Source organism: Typopeltis vanoorti, chromosome 18, assembly GCF_054136105.1.
Source record: "Typopeltis vanoorti isolate ZY-2024b chromosome 18, IOZ_Tvanoo_1.0, whole genome shotgun sequence".
NCBI classification, from domain to species: Eukaryota; Metazoa; Arthropoda; class Arachnida; order Uropygi; family Thelyphonidae; genus Typopeltis; species Typopeltis vanoorti.
In genome coordinates this window covers 78,738,167-78,754,192 of record NC_143566.1, presented here as the reverse complement: position 1 = coordinate 78,754,192, position 16,026 = coordinate 78,738,167, and the positions used below count along the sequence as shown (strand labels likewise).

At 36.3% G+C, this 16,026-nt stretch overlaps 1 protein-coding gene across 11 annotated transcripts in view; it reads left to right on the top strand.

Annotated features, from left to right (window-relative positions):
• CadN (neural cadherin) overlaps positions 1 to 16,026 on the top strand; it is a 1,238,426-nt gene that overhangs the window by 919,541 nt on the left and 302,859 nt on the right. For all 11 annotated transcript variants that reach the window (XM_090407912.1, XM_090407911.1, XM_090407917.1 and 8 more), the window contains one exon: positions 11,001 to 11,325. In XM_090407912.1, the coding sequence (XP_090264038.1) occupies positions 11,001 to 11,325 (325 nt within the window). The remainder of the gene's footprint in view (positions 1 to 11,000; positions 11,326 to 16,026) is intronic.

Sequence of the window (16,026 nt, the reverse complement as noted above, 5' to 3'; positions counted from 1 at the left end):
AAGTAAAGTAAATGGGGTGGATTTTTTGAAAAGGGTACAGTACCATGAATGTATTATGTATGCATGGGAACATGTCATGGATATTTATACAGAGAGGCTGAATAAGTGAAAAGAATGTTATGTAGGGAATGAAGGAAGTGTGATATTCTGATGGATCACGAGGCATGTTTAAATATTAGTTTAGTTAAAATATGAGCAGGGAATATGGTGACGTACATAAAATGGCAGTTGAAAATCATGCAAATTTCAAAAAGTGTGTGGAAATGATAGCGAGGAAAATAGTTCTATTGACAATAAAGTGAGCAGATGTGTTAAAAACAGAGTGAAATTAATAGTAATGTAGCAAGTTGACTTGAGGGTGAACAAGTATGTGTGATTGGCAATAAAATAGGGAGAGTGGATGACTGCAAAAAAATGACACAAGATTTGAAAGCTGAGTTGGTGAAGATGAGGATGCAAGTGAAATGTAGAGAATTGTGAATATGCATGGAGGAGTGAAGAAGAAGATGGAATTGAATGGTGTCCGAATGAAAGAGGTAATTAAAGACTGGCTAGTGGTATGGGGATTCGATTAGTAGGGTTTGGTAAATGAGGAGATGCAAAAGTTTGTTTTCTAGGATGTAAAATTAATAGAGTGATTGCTGCAGTTGTTATGAGGAGTAATTGAACAAAAGAGTTGGTAGTGACAATAGAAACAAATGGCTTGACTGGAAACAAGGAGTATGCAAGACTGGATATCAGTAAGTTGTGGAGAAGGATAAAAGATAATAGTGTGATAGGAGAGAGTATGTTGCTCAGGTATGTCAATGAGGTGATGAGTCAGAGAGCAAGGATTATCAGTGACATGTTAGTGGAAATGTGTGAAGAGAAAAAAAGTGCAGTTTGTTAATGTATGGAATGAGTTTGAAGGGTGAGTTGAATAGCACTTGAATAGGTTTTGGACTAGAAATGGACTGCACTTGAATAGTTTTTGATTTTGGTGTGAGTCATTTGAAAAAACTGCTGCTGCTGGAAGGGAGAGTAATGAGTTCAGAGAACAAATCTGAGAAAGTAAGAAGTAATGTTAATGAGAGGAAATTAAGAAAGGAGAAATTGATGTGGTTCTTATGAATGAAGAAGTGGGTACCATGATGAAGAGAATGAGAGAACAAGTGTATAAGACAAACAGGGTGATTCAGAGTGGACAGGGGAACACAGTGTGAGAAAGGTTGGTGATCAAAGAGGATGTGAATATGTGTGTAGAGAAGAAGGGAATGGGATGTAGGGAAAACAGATTTGCAGAAGGTTTTGGGATCAGCAAGGAGAAAAAGAAATGGCTCTAGGACAGTGTGGAGAACTCATATCTAATAAGTGGTATCAGTGAAACTTGTTGTAGATCTGATATGTTTGTATACAAATGCTAGAAGTATCAGAAACAAGGGAAATGAAATGTTGCATTGATTCAGTTCATTCACCCAAAATTTGTCAAAATAAGTGAGACATAGTTCAATGAAAATGACATTCTACAGGAATAGAGATGGAAGGGTATGATGTATTTTGTAAACATAGAAAGAATAAAAAGGGAAGTGGAGGGCTACTTCTGCATTACTTCCACCTTAGTATCACCACCTCTGGGTCTGGCTCCCACTGATGAAACCTCAATAAAGGTTTCATCAGTGGGATCACTACCGGTGTGGGTAGTGATCCTTTCCATAATGCATAGCATTATACATCCCATAAGGATATGTGCTTTGCATTATGGGATACTAAGGCAAGTGATCAGAACTTATACCACCTTTACCACGAGTTGCCCCACTCCTGAAAATACTTCATGCATGAACTTTGTTTGCTTACATTTGGATAAAGGATTAAACCAAATATATAATTAATAACGCAATTTATAAACAATATTGCTAGTTTTTACCTTTCCAGAGCACTGTTACGATCATATACCATATGCCAACTCTGTGTACAGTACATAATCTATTTTTCTATAAAACAGTTAATTGCACTTTTCTCACACCATAATTGAATTAATAAAAGAAACTGATAATTACAAATGCAAAAAATAACATTTGTTTGTACAATGCAATTGAATTAAATACTCGAGCATCTGTAATACCTACTAATTGGTTTACAAAACAGATGGATAGTATGACTACAAGAGTAGACAGACACAAAAGAGAAGTACTGTGTATGGAAGAGCAGAATCCAGGAGAAGGCAAGTGATGAGTGGTATGATGCAGTAATCTGTGCTTGGACTACTACTGTTTGATTTGTACATTAATGATATATTATTATTATTATCATCCAGGCCTCCATGGAGTCAAAAGACTCATCTTGGAAGGTCCTTCCTAAGAAACACAGTCTATCAAGACTCATCGAGGGGAGGCCCCCCCCCCCTAAGAAACACAGTCTATCATACCACTCCTTAAACTCATTCACCCTTCTCACTCTCACCACTCCATCAGGCAATGCAGTCCATGGTTTAACCACCGTCCATGCAAAGAAACCACTCCTCACTCTCTTGCTCACAGTTTCCTTTCGTAACTTCCAGGGATGGCCTCTCTTGTCATCACTCCTTCCCTCTGTACAACCAATCGAAAGAACTCCCCAGTGTCAACCCTGAAACCACCTTTCAACAGTTTAAAAATCTCAATCGTATCACCTCTCCTTCTTCTATTCACCAAACTCTGCAGTCCACATTCCCTCAGCCGATCCTCATAACTAACATTGTACAGTCCCGAAACCATCTTTGTTATCTGCCTTTATACCTTTCTTCAGTTAATTTATTCCCTTCAAATCCTGGGGACCAAATCTGAGAACAATAGTCTAAGTGATCAGAGTCTTGTACAACGGAATGATAACCCTTTTATCTCTGCAGATCAGTGTCCTTCTCATCATTGCAGCAAACCTCTATGTTACCTTCACCACCTTTGCAACATGTCCCCTAAATTTCAGATTTCTATCAATCATCAACTCCAGATCTCTTGTCTCCCCTACTTCCTCCAGTATAACTCCTCCCATAGAGTATGTAGCGTCCCATCGATGTTTCCCAAACCTCAAGACCTTACATTTTGCTGCATTAAACTGACACCCCCCATTAATTTGCCCATCTCTCTAGCTTATTCAAATCCTCTTGCAGGGCTACCACATCTGCACTATTACTAATAATCCTCCCCAGCTTTGCATCATCCGCAAACAACTGAATATCCCCTGCAATCCACTGACAATGTCATTGATATAAAGGTTAAACAATATAGGTCCCAGTACTGAGCCCTATGGAACGCCACTTGTAACCTTCTGCTCCTTGAAACTGCCTCACCATATACAACTCTCTAATACCTATCGGACAGCCAATCCTGAATTCAGTTGATCAACCTGACATCCAAACCCATGTGGTGCAACTTAAATATCAGCTTATCATGTGGCACCCTGTCAAATGCCTTTGCTAGGTCTAAGAAAATGGCAGTGTATGCCTTTCCCCTCATCTAATGCTCTTGTAACTTTATTATAAAAGGCTAGCATATTGCTAAAACAAGAGCACCCCTTCACAAATCCATGTTGACTCTCACAGATAACATTACCCTCATCTGCCCATGTTGTATACGTTCCCTCACTACTTTCTCAAAGATCTTAACAACTACTGATGACACACAAACTGGCCTATAATTAGACACTTCCAGTCTGCTACTGCCCTTATATAATGGCACTATCTTGCCTTCCTTCCATTCCATGGGCATCTTTCCCACAGCCAGACTTTCATTGAAAAGCCAGGTCAAAGGCACTGTCAGTTGCCTAGCACATTCTCTCAAAACTCTTGGTGAAATACCATCCAGTCCCACAGCTTTACTGACATCCAGAGTACTTAGTATTTGAAACACACTCTCCTCCTGTACCTCTAAACCTTGAACCTGCCCTATCCCTCTAGTATTAAAACTGACTCCTCCAGGATGAAATACTCCAATAAAGAGTTCATTGAACAATTCCACTATGTTCTCTGCATCAGTCACTCTATTTCCATTTTTATCCCACAATATCATTTTTCCACAGTCATTTCTCCTCCTACTGGCCACATATCTAAAAAATTCCCTAGGATTTTCTTTGGATCTTAGGGCCAATCTCTTCTCATATTCCAGTTTTGCCATCCTTACCATACTAGTCACTCTCCTGGACTGAGTCTTATATTCTTCATGCATCTGATCTTCACCTCCCTTCATTGCTAACAAACATTCTTTCACAATTTCCCATACACTAATGATATCCCGGCCTTTCAATTCCTCCCTCCATGAAACTTCCCCAAGTTGACGTCTTAGACTATTATAATCACCTGCCTTATAATTCCACATACGTTCCCGTCTCTTTGATACTCCTGCATGTCTATTCATTTTCCAAGTGAAAACCATATGGTCACTCTCTCCAACTGGTGGGAGAGATGTCATCTCAGTTATTATCAACTCTTCTGATGCTATAACCAAATCCAAAACTCTTGAACCTCTTGTTCCCTCTATTACACGTTGCCTAAGACATTTGTCCCTCAAGAATTCTAGAAATTCCATTCCCTTATTTGCTACATGCATCTTCCTCTCCCCAATTTATACTACTCTAGTTAAAATCTCCCATAACAATCATTTTTCTTGCATTTGCCAAACTCAACTGTCTAAACATCTCCTGGTCCCCACCCTCTGTGCTCTTGGGTCTGTAACAACACCCCACTAAATATCCTGTCTTGCCCACCTCTACTTCACACCATATGCTTTCAAAATCATTAGTGTCACTGTTTTCCAAAGCCTCCACTCTTAGAGGACATAGGTCGTCACTTATCATAAGTGGTACTCCACCACCATGCTTTCCCTTCCTATCCTGCCGAAAAATGCTGTACCCAGCGACTTCTATTCCCATTATTATATCCTCTTCTGTCAACCAGATCTCAGGGATCCCAATAATCTTTGGCCAGGCTGATGATATCTGTGCCACCAATTCCTCTCCCTTATTCCGGATACTCCTGGCATTAGTATAAAGCATACAAATGCTGTTATTTCTATACCCAGCATTATCCCCCTAGACTCCACTGGGGTCAGTGTTTAGTGATGCAAAATTTGGACTAATAGTAGTTAATTAAGGCAATGTATTGAGCTTGCAGAATGACATAAATATGGGGAGAGCATGGGCAAAAGGTATTGAATGTCATGATAATGAGAAAAGTGTAAAGTTATTTATGTTGGGATGGAATATTACAAGTTGTGTACTATGTTGATGGAACTAGTAGAATAGGTACTATGGTGAATGGTTCACCAAGAAGCTGAAGCTAGAGATTTGAGGATATTGGTGGATAGAGAGTTGAAGCTGAGAAGGCATATTGCAAGAGTGATCATAGAAACTCATAGGGTTACTTAGTTATTGAGAAACAGAAATAGGGCAGTTATAATTTCTCTTTAGGAGGCTTATATATTGGCCACATGTTGATGACTGTGCATAAATCTAATCACTTGGGTTTCTTGGGGATGAGGAAGTAGCAGAGCTTTTCTTGAGCAGAGATATCTAGATGGTGAATGGTCTGTGAAATGCTCTCTTGGAAGATAGGTTGAAATTTGTGTGTTGCAGAAATTAGTCAATAAGCATAAAATAGGGTATATGATAGAGCATGTAAGTTATTTGTGAGGATGTTTTCCTCGTCCTGGCTAGAGAGTCAAAACAATGGGTCATCTCTAGAAATTAAGAATGTAGTTAGTAAGAGCATCAGGACTAGGTTTTTCACTTGGAGAGTAGTGAATGAGTGGGCTCAGTTGTCAATCTGTTGTTGAACCTTTTCAGTGAATGTGTTCAAGGAGAGGCTGGTTGGTTGGTTGTTTTGGATTTACAACCAAAGCATATGAGACCAGTGTATTATGTCTATAAATTTCATGTGTTCTTCTGGCCACTTTGTCTGTTTTGTTGGATGGAATACTTGAGTTTTTGGAAGGAAAAATTCTGCTTCTCATATGACAAGAGCCATAATAGGTATTGTATGGATAGTTAGTGTTGGACCTCTGCAGTGAGTATTCAGACTCCATGGAGATTCCTGTACAAATAATATTAGTAGCCCTCCTTTGCTGATTCTGTGGTGGCCAGCTGATAATTAATATTACATAGGTTATTACAATTATGAAGTTAATTTGGAAATTTTTATTGTTCTTTAAGTTAAATGCTGAAGAGAATATCACAAATGAAGTGAAGTGCTTCTTAAATTATGCCAATAAAATGTATGCCTAAAGCCCTTAGTTTGTCATTGAGGAAAATGGTGTAGAAAATAATATCTAAAAAATAAAATCTCGGTTATATATTTTTTTTATTTTCTGTATATGAATCTAGAAGTCTCTGATGAATGTTTGCCAAATTATATAACATTGTACAAAAATATAAAACTGATCTTGAAGATTTATCCAGTTAATGGATTGGTATTTCAGCTTGGAAACTTTTTTTTTAACAAAGGAATTATGCCAAATGGAGCTACTTACCTGAGGCATTTTGCATTATGCCTTGCTGTAATGAAGCTTGATGAACTGAGCTGCATTATTATCATTTTATAGTGAAGTTAAACTAGATTTCTTTCACATAAATCATATTTATTTTCTACCAACATGTTTATCTATCAGGACTATTGCACAGTACAGTTTAAAACAGTTAAGACTACACAAAAACAAGGTTGACTATTTATTACTCAAATAGTTAATTTGATAGCTTGTGCAGTACCATATGTGTTGTTTGCAATAGATGAGTCTGCCAGCATATGGTTGCTCTACTAATTAAGTTTTGATGTGATACTAATCCTAATCGAGGATTTCCATATATCATCTAACTTAATTCCTTTGTATAATGAGGGATCTTATGATCTCATTAGATTCCTCAAAAACATATAAACTGTCTTATAAATAAGGCATGAAGGGTGTCATTCACAACATATATCGAGATGGTCAGTATGGGAATGCAATGGCCTGGAATGTGTGTGGTTGAGTCTGAAGAGATGGATAGGGTAAGTGGTGATAAAGGCAATTGGGAATGGTTAGTTTTGGGGAACTCGCAAGTGGTATGGGCAGGAATGTGAGAGATGGAGGGTTTCATCTCTCTTATTTCTGATGCCAGGACAGGGAATATGGAGGGTGGTGATGAAGAAATGGATAAGCAACTTCAGTTAGTGAACAACAGAAGGGTGATTTTAATCATGGCAGTATAGATTGAAATGAAGAGATAGCATTTGGGAATAAGGAAAATTAATTTTTTCAGTTCTTGACAGACAACTATCTTAGGCACACGAGGATCAAGTGTTTTAGATCTGATCATATCCATCATCATCATCTGATGATGGATATGATCATTGGGGTTTCATACTTCCCTCCAGCTGGTGAGAATGATCATGAAGTGATCACCTGTGCTGTGGCTAGCCATAATGAAGACTTTTGTCAGGAAAGGATATGTATGGAATTACAAGGCTGGCGATTATGAAAAGTTTAGGACAGAGATTGGAACTATAGCATGGAATGAGGAGTTGAGTGGTAAGGAAATAAATGCAGTGTGGGAACTGACCAAAAGACATTTAACAACATTAGTGTGCAAATATATTCTGAAGGTCAAAAGACTGAATAAAGTAGGTGTCTGATAGATGAATAAAGGAATTAAGCAAAATTTGGACACAAGATAAAAATAAAGATTGCATGAGGAGTATAAAGAGCAGACCAGAAAGATGATTCATTTGGAAAGAATGACAAAACTACAGTGAGCAGAAATTAGCAAATCAAGCCAAGAAAAACCTAGAGAGTTTTTCAGATATGTAGCAAGTAAAAGGAAAATTATTATGATGAGATAATGTTAATGGAAATAAGTAAGCTTTATGTCAATAAGGTGATAGGGTTTGGTGAAATATCACCACGTGTCTTAAGAGAATGTTTCAGATCATATGTTTAATAATGCAACAGCACAAGTTCGAAGAGAGTGGAAAGAAGATAAAATTGTTCCACCTCATAATGGTGGTGATAAGACTGTGGCTACAAATTATTAGTTAGGGGTTGTTATTAATAACAAAAATAGCAAATTAAAATAACAAATTAATAGTTAGGGATTATTAATCTGACTGACATGAAAGAAAATTTTCATAGAATGGGAGAGGGGTAGAACAAGAGATCATCTCTGGAATCTGTATATCTGGAGTTGTGGTTAAGGTACTGGAGAGATGAGTAAGAACTAGAATACAGAAATGGGTTGATAACAACATGACAATGCTGTGCTTGTCAGTGTGGGGTTTGTTAAAGGGAAATCATGTTTTACTAACACTTACTAATTTGTCAAGGTGACAAATGTCTTGGACATGGTTCCATGAAAATTCATCGAAAAAAAACAAATACAATTCATCGAAAAACCAATTCACCAAAAATTTTAACTAAAATTTCATTAAATTGATCCAGCCAAAGTGGAATTGCTAATATCATTTCAAAACTTTTTATCGAAAATGTTATGATAAAAGTCAGCCATTTAGAACAAAAACTGATCCATGCAGACAGCTTCTGGTATCAACAACTTCTACTAATTCCGCTAAGTCAGAGAGTTATTGTAATACATAATTTGGACACGTTATTTCTTTGTTGTCCTGAATATAGCTGAACTGAAAACTGAAATGGTTCGACATTTTCTTGTAAAAGTTTCAAATAGCGAATCTGAATCCGATTCGCTATTTGAAACTTTTTTTCATCCCATAATAATTGGTGTATTGAAGTCGCATATTACTACGCTACTAGTAACAATAATGGAGCCTGCATAGGCTGGTCTTTTCCTCCCAGAAACAGACAGATCAGTCCCATGAACAGACATGAAACAGTCATCGGACAAGAATGACAATAAGAAACCATATTGTTCTATAATTATTCCCTATTAAACGTAGCATTGCTTTCTCACTCGGCAAGGTTCAGAATTTGTTCTAAATAGATCACTTTTATGATAATATTTTCGAAAAGTTAAAATTTTCGGTGCATTGTGTTTTCTATGAATTGCATTTTCGACGAATTGTCGTTCAATGCATTGTTCATTAGATTAATTGCCTTTTCGGTGAATTGCCTTTCAATTAATTGCATTTTCGATGAACTCTCCGGATACCCTTGGACAAGGAAGATGCATGACACATATGCAGTTGTATACTTAGATTTTACAAAAGCTTTTGATAGGCTGCCACATGGCAAGGTGGTAAATAAACTGAAATGGATGGGATTGGATAAAAGACTAGTGAGTTGAATTGATTACTTGCTGTCAGAGAGGTGTTAGAAAGTTGTATATGGAGAGTGAAGTATCCCAAAAGAGTTGAGTCACTTGTGGTGTGCTGCAGGTGTCTATATTGGGACCATCGTTGTTCAGTTTGTATATTAATGATATTGGGATAGGTTTAATTGATTGATATGTAGATGGTACAAAATTGGAGAGAGAGCAATACAGAGTCAAGCAAATGTTATGGTCTTCCAGAAGTACTTGAATAATGAATGGGCAAGTAAATGGAACTATCAGTTCAATATTGCAAATAGTGTAAGGTGTTGAAATTTGGTAAGCAATGATGGAATGCAAAGTATCCACTTCTTGGGGAAACTTTAAATGAGGTGGAGGGGATGGGAGATCTGGGAGTGGTAGTGAACAAGGACCTGAAATTCAGGGGCCACATTACACAAATTATAAAGTCTTCACATCTGATAATAGCAATGATGCAGAGGACTTTGACATGCAGAAATAAAAAGGTTATGATTCTGTTGTATAAGGCTTTGATCAGGCTTCATATGGATTATTGTGCAGATTTGGTCACCGAGTTTTCGTGGTGATGAAGATATGTTAGAAAGGGTCCAGAGAAGATTCAGAAAAATGGTCTTTAGAAGGTGGAATATGAAGACAAATTGAAAGGATGTAAATTGCAAGCCTCATGAATAGAAAGAGGAGGGCAGATATGATTGAGATATATAAGTTAGTTAGGGGTTGTTATCTGGTTGACATGGAAGAAATTTTTCATAGAATGGGAGAGTGGGTAGAACAAGTGTTTATCCCTGGAAATTTTATAAGGAGGGTGAACAGAGGAGTGAGGATAAGGTTCTTTGCATGGAGAGTGGTTGGTGAGTGGAATACACTGCCTGAGTGTGTTGTGAATGTAGACACATTGAGTCAGTTTAAGGTATGGTTGTATATCCTTTCTGTGTGATAGTGTGTACCTCCCAATGAGTCTCTGACTCCATGGAGATCAATGTTAATAATAGCATTTCTTGTGCTAACAAACAAGTGTAATTAGGCTGATTTCCTCCTCTCCCCTCTCTAATGTCATTTACATGTGTCTTCCCTGTCTTAATCTCCAAACTTTTACCAATTTGTTTAATATAAGCAAGCCCTTGAAGTTTTCACAGTTTGTATGTGTTTCATGTGCATTTCATTTTTAAGAATGAGGTATAGCTAGTGGAAATTCCATGTACTTGTCATCCCTGTATGCATTCTATAGCTTTCTATAAAATTGTTGAAAAGTAGATTTTTTTTTTTTTTTTTTTTTGCATTAAGAATGAATGCGCAGGAAGCATTGTCCATGTGGGTGGTGAGTGAACTAACATAATATGTTCAAATCAATGCATGACGGATATTATAGTATATGGAGGGTAAAGGCCTCACATGATGAATCTTTTGAACTCCATAGAGGATATACTATACAATACTATCCATGATATATGAACAGTACTGCCTAGCCCTCTTTCTTTGATAATATTGATAAATAAATGTTTTCTAATATGTAATATATCAGCCTTATATGTATAGCATGTTAGTTTTTGTAAGTTTCAGTTATTTATGAAATAGCTTTAATGATGCACAGCATATGTACTTTATATTTAATTTAATGCATGGAATTTTATAAATATTTTTAAAAAGTTATAATCTGTGTAATGTCTGAATTTATACATTCTGATTCATTTTTTATTTCTAAAAAGTTGAAAGTTTTTATCTTTTTTTTTTTTTTTTTTTACTATTACACATTACAGGTGACAGCTACTGATGGAGATCGTGATAGACGGCCAGATATTGTTTATTTTTTGACAGGTCAAGGAGTTGATGACTTAGATCCAGCTAACAGTAAATTTGCTATCAACTCAACTACTGGAGAAATCTATGTACTTAAAACTTTGGATCGTGACCTTCCGCATGGCCGTTCTCAGTGGCGTTTCACAGTGTTTGCTGAGGATGAAGGTGGTAATGGATTAGTAGGCTATGCTGATGTTTTAGTGAACTTGAAGGACGTTAACGATAATGCACCATTTTTTCCTTATGCCATCTATACAGGAAATGTGACAGAAAATGGAACTGCAGGTATTCTTGTTCCATTTTTCTCTATGGATGTGTGAGTGTCTGAAACGGAAAGTGAACTAATTTTTTGAAAACTTATTAAATTGAATTTGCTTATTCCATTTGTTTATTCATTGAATAGCTAGTGCAATATTTGAATCATCAGTTTGATTTTCAGAGTTTGTTTGATTCATGCAAGGTATTTTTTATATATAAAATTTTGATTAATAATAACAGTAATGTTTTATAAAATGTAATTAAGCGAAATCATGTTAGGTTGGTTTTCCATTTAATGGCAAGCCTCTGAGATCTCAGTAGGTATCATCAGCGCCCTTTGGTAGTAAAGACCTGGGTTTTGAATCCTATCTAGGACATGGTAAAACCTTTATAAGTGCTTTTCAGCTGATGGTATGTTAGTTGGTCTCATATGGAGATTGTTGGGTTTTTCCTCCTGGAACTCTGGAGTTTTGATCCTGTATAGACAAAATTCAGAAAAGCACACACAGTTGACACTAATGCTGTCCTCATATCCTTAGTTGCTTTGGGTGCAATTCCAAACAACAATCTTGTGTCATTATCAGTTCCTTCTACTCCATAAAGATATTTTTCCAAACATAAAACATCAATCTACCATTAACAAGCCAGCTACATGGCAATTGCAATGTGTTATAAAGGTGATAACATTGGGATCCTTCATGGAGTCATAAGTCATTGAAGAAGGTTATTACTCCTCCTACAATATCTCCTCTTAAACTCTGAACTGAATTACATGTATGAAAACAAGAGTTCCAGAACAGAGCCTTGTGCAATACGATGCCACTTATCCAGTGTCGTTGCATGCCCATTTCAGTTGGTGTGCTGTCATCTGGCTTATACAACCTCTGTCAATTTGACCCTATGATTGCATTTTTATCGATGTATAAAAGTTTTAAGAGTGCATGGCACATCAGCACTCTAATTGGTGAGATCTTCACACGCGCCGTTTATGTGAGAAGCACAGAGGGGTTTACACTTTATGGTGAAATTAGATTATCATTGGCAAATACTAGAGTGAGACATGGATAATTGGAATTTTGATATGATTTTAAAATACAGCCATATAGTACACACAGAAATCAGAAAAGGTAATCACTTGGGAAATTATTATTTTTCTGAATTGAACCAAAGACAGGCTGAAATGACTCGTTTTACTTACTTTTTTATACACAAGTTCCAATCTCCTTCAACTATATTCATACAATCAGCAAAAGCTCTGGCAGAAAACGGGACATATAGTAGATCATCAATACTGTTTTCCATTGTAAATATGTGCAAAACAGTTATAATTTTATAAATATATATTTATAAATAAATTTAAAAAGTTATAAATATATAGAGTTATAGAAAATTATATATTTAAAAAACTTGTCTATATCAGTGTCCTAACCACGTCAGTTCACACTTCATGGACGCAAAACAGATGAAATTCAGAAAACATAAACAGCAACTTATGACAAATAACAAGGTTCAATTGAATTGATTGATATAATAACCAATCACAGCCACTGATTTCTGGGTGCTATTGTCTCAGCGCCTCGCCTTCTGGGTGGTTTAAAACTACTATTGGTAAGAATTTGACCCACTGCAGCATCTATATGTCTGTTGAAAGGGCTCAAAGATGTCCATATTTTTGACTGCACACCCAGGCTATTAAAACAAATGTGATGCAATGTTTACTAATCAAAGTGTCCTCTTCATCAAGCATTAGTGTATTGTGTTTAATCTTAGGAATCACGGGAAGCCAGGAAACGATCAGGGAAGTCTTGAACAGGAATAAATGCAAAAATATAATATCAGTGATAATGCTATTCGTGAATGTGCACCACATACGTAGCACACCCAGAATATATGCCCCTTCTCTTATCACTCTTTTCCTTTGGGACATTGCTTCTTTAACTTCTATCAGTCAGCCATCTTTGTGTCCATCACTAATCCTCCTCAGTTTCCAACAGTAGTTTGTAACATAGCATTCTATCATTGTCTTTGATAAATGTGTCTAGAAAAATTAACATATAAAACAACTTTTTATTATACAGTTATTGTCACTCAGTTATAAATGTAACTAGTTAACTACAAGACCGCCACTGCTGTCCATTATCATATCCATGCTGCTTTCTGGTAATTCCTATTTTCATCAATCTAGTTTTGTATTCTATCTCTAATCAACCTGCTTAAATTCATGATTTGTCCATTTCACTCTCTATTTATTTTTCTGAATTTATACAGTCTGATCTCTTTTCTCTTCAGCTCATTAGGGAAATGAAGAGGATGAAAAATATGTCATTGCATCACTATACCTGATATGCAAACTGACTTTTAGTTTGCTACCATCAATATGATTTGTCCCTTATGCAGTGATGCTATTTTTCCTCTTCCACTCTTCAGTTCTGTTGTTTGAAAACATTCAAGTCAGGACATCGTTAGCTTCTTTTGCACATCTTCCATATACATGGTGATATTCCATCCATTCTGTCCACAGCCTTATATTGCCATTAAATCTTGTTTAAATTCCAAACACTTCAGATTCAGAAACTTCACATGTCTCCTTTTCTTTTGCCATCATATTCAGTGCTATTTTCTTCCCTCCAGCATGAAATACATAGAGAGCGAATATATTTCCTGTCTTCGCCATTCATTCTGTCTTTCTTTCTCCTACTAAGTAACCATAAAGTTCCCTAGAATTCTGCTTAGCATGCTCTACCGTTCTGTTTACATATGTTAATTTCTCCTATCCCGTCTACCTGATACTTTCCTGGCCTATACGTTGAAGAACACAATGCCTATTATATCTTCTTCATAATATCTTCATAATTTAGGAAGTATGTAACAGAGGGCATGTGAGGATTGACAATCTGGAGATTATCATCTCATCAGAGGATGGCATTATAAATGAGGTGGCAAATATCTCTCTGGTTGGTGACAGTGACCATGAAGTGATTGCTGGAATGGTTGCAAGTTATGTGAAAACTTTGAAGAAAGTTTTCTGTGGGACCCCACCTTACCACTTTTGTTACATTTTCCCACCTCACCAGCACTGGGTTAACATATTTAATATGAGTATTTTAATATGTAATCCGAAGAATACACATCGGAGAAATATTAATGGAATATTCAAAATGACAACAGTGACAAATAAGATGCATACATAGTGGTGGTATGCTTAGATTTTGTAAAAGCCTTTAATAGATAGCTACATGATAAGTTGCTAGTTAAATTGAAACAGATGAGATTAGATAATAGATATTGCATTGTATTAAAGATTAGCTATCTAAATAGGTATCAGCAAGTTGTGCATGTGGGAGCAGTATCCTAGGAGAGGAAAATCACTAGTGGTGTGCCTCAAGGGATCTGTTTTTTATTGCCATTGCTGTTTAACATATAATGTTTTTGGAGAAGGTTGAATAGGATATTCAGCTTTTATAAGCAAAATTACTTAAATACCCTCAAGTTGCTCAAATTTATAGCATTTGTGTGTAAAAAACATGAAATGATTAAAGTTGGGAATAACTGTGAGGAGTAGAGCTGATATTGTGGCCTTGCAAGAGAATTTGAATGGACTGAATGAATGGGCTTGCCAGTTTAGCATTGTAAAGCTTAAGGTTTTAAAAGTTAAGAAAACAAGTTGGAATATAGAGTATACAATTGATGGGGATATATTGGAGGAGATGTAGGAAATAAGAAATCTTGTAGGTGATGGATGATTAGGGACCTAAAATTTAGAGGACACTTCACTAAAATGGTGATGACAGCACAACACACTGTGGCAATAATGCAGAGGTGACTGACTTATAGAAGTAAGGGGATTCTGATTTCATTCTATGAAGCCCTTGATTAGGCCACATATGGACTACTGTGCACAGATTTGGTCACTCGGTTTTTAAAAGGATCAAGAGATATTGGAAAGGGTTCAGTGGCAATTGACTGTGGTAATTTCTGGTTTCTGGAATATTGAATATGAAGAAAGGTTGAGAAAATACAGAGTCTAATGGATAGGAGGAGATGCAGGTGGGGTGGATACAATAGACACATGTAAGTTGGTAAGGGGTTTTTATCAAATTATTGTTAAAGAGTTTTTTCATAATATTGTGGGAGATGGTGTGTGGGGGAAAATAAGAGGTTATCCTCGGAAGCTCTATAAGGAAGATGGAAGTAAAGGAGCGAGAACTTTTTTTTTTTTTTGCATGGAGAGTGATGAATGATTGGAATACATTGTCTGAGAGGAGTATGGTGTCTACAGTGAATGTATTTAAGACACTATGATGAATGGTTTCTGAGGGACCTTTCACAATTAGTCTTTGACTGATTGTGAAAGGTCCTGCAGAAATTACTATTATTACTATTATTATTGTTATCAATAAATTTAATTATTTATAGATTGAATTCACCTGATGATGATAATAATAATTATTATTATATCTTATTGTTTTTCAGCTTCTGCTTAATCTCATGATTTGTTATTCCGCTCCCAATCTGTTTATATTCCTAAAGTTAGAAGAATAATCTGATCTATATTTCTCTCTTCAGTTTCTCTGTCATGAATTATGGTCAGCCTTTCTGAGTTAATCATAATCTCCTGCTCTGTGGGTCCATAACACATTTCTTTTATTAAACTTGCATGTAACTTTCTATAGCTAAGCAGGTTTTATCTACAGAAATAAAGTATAGTTATAGGGATTCTCACATTCC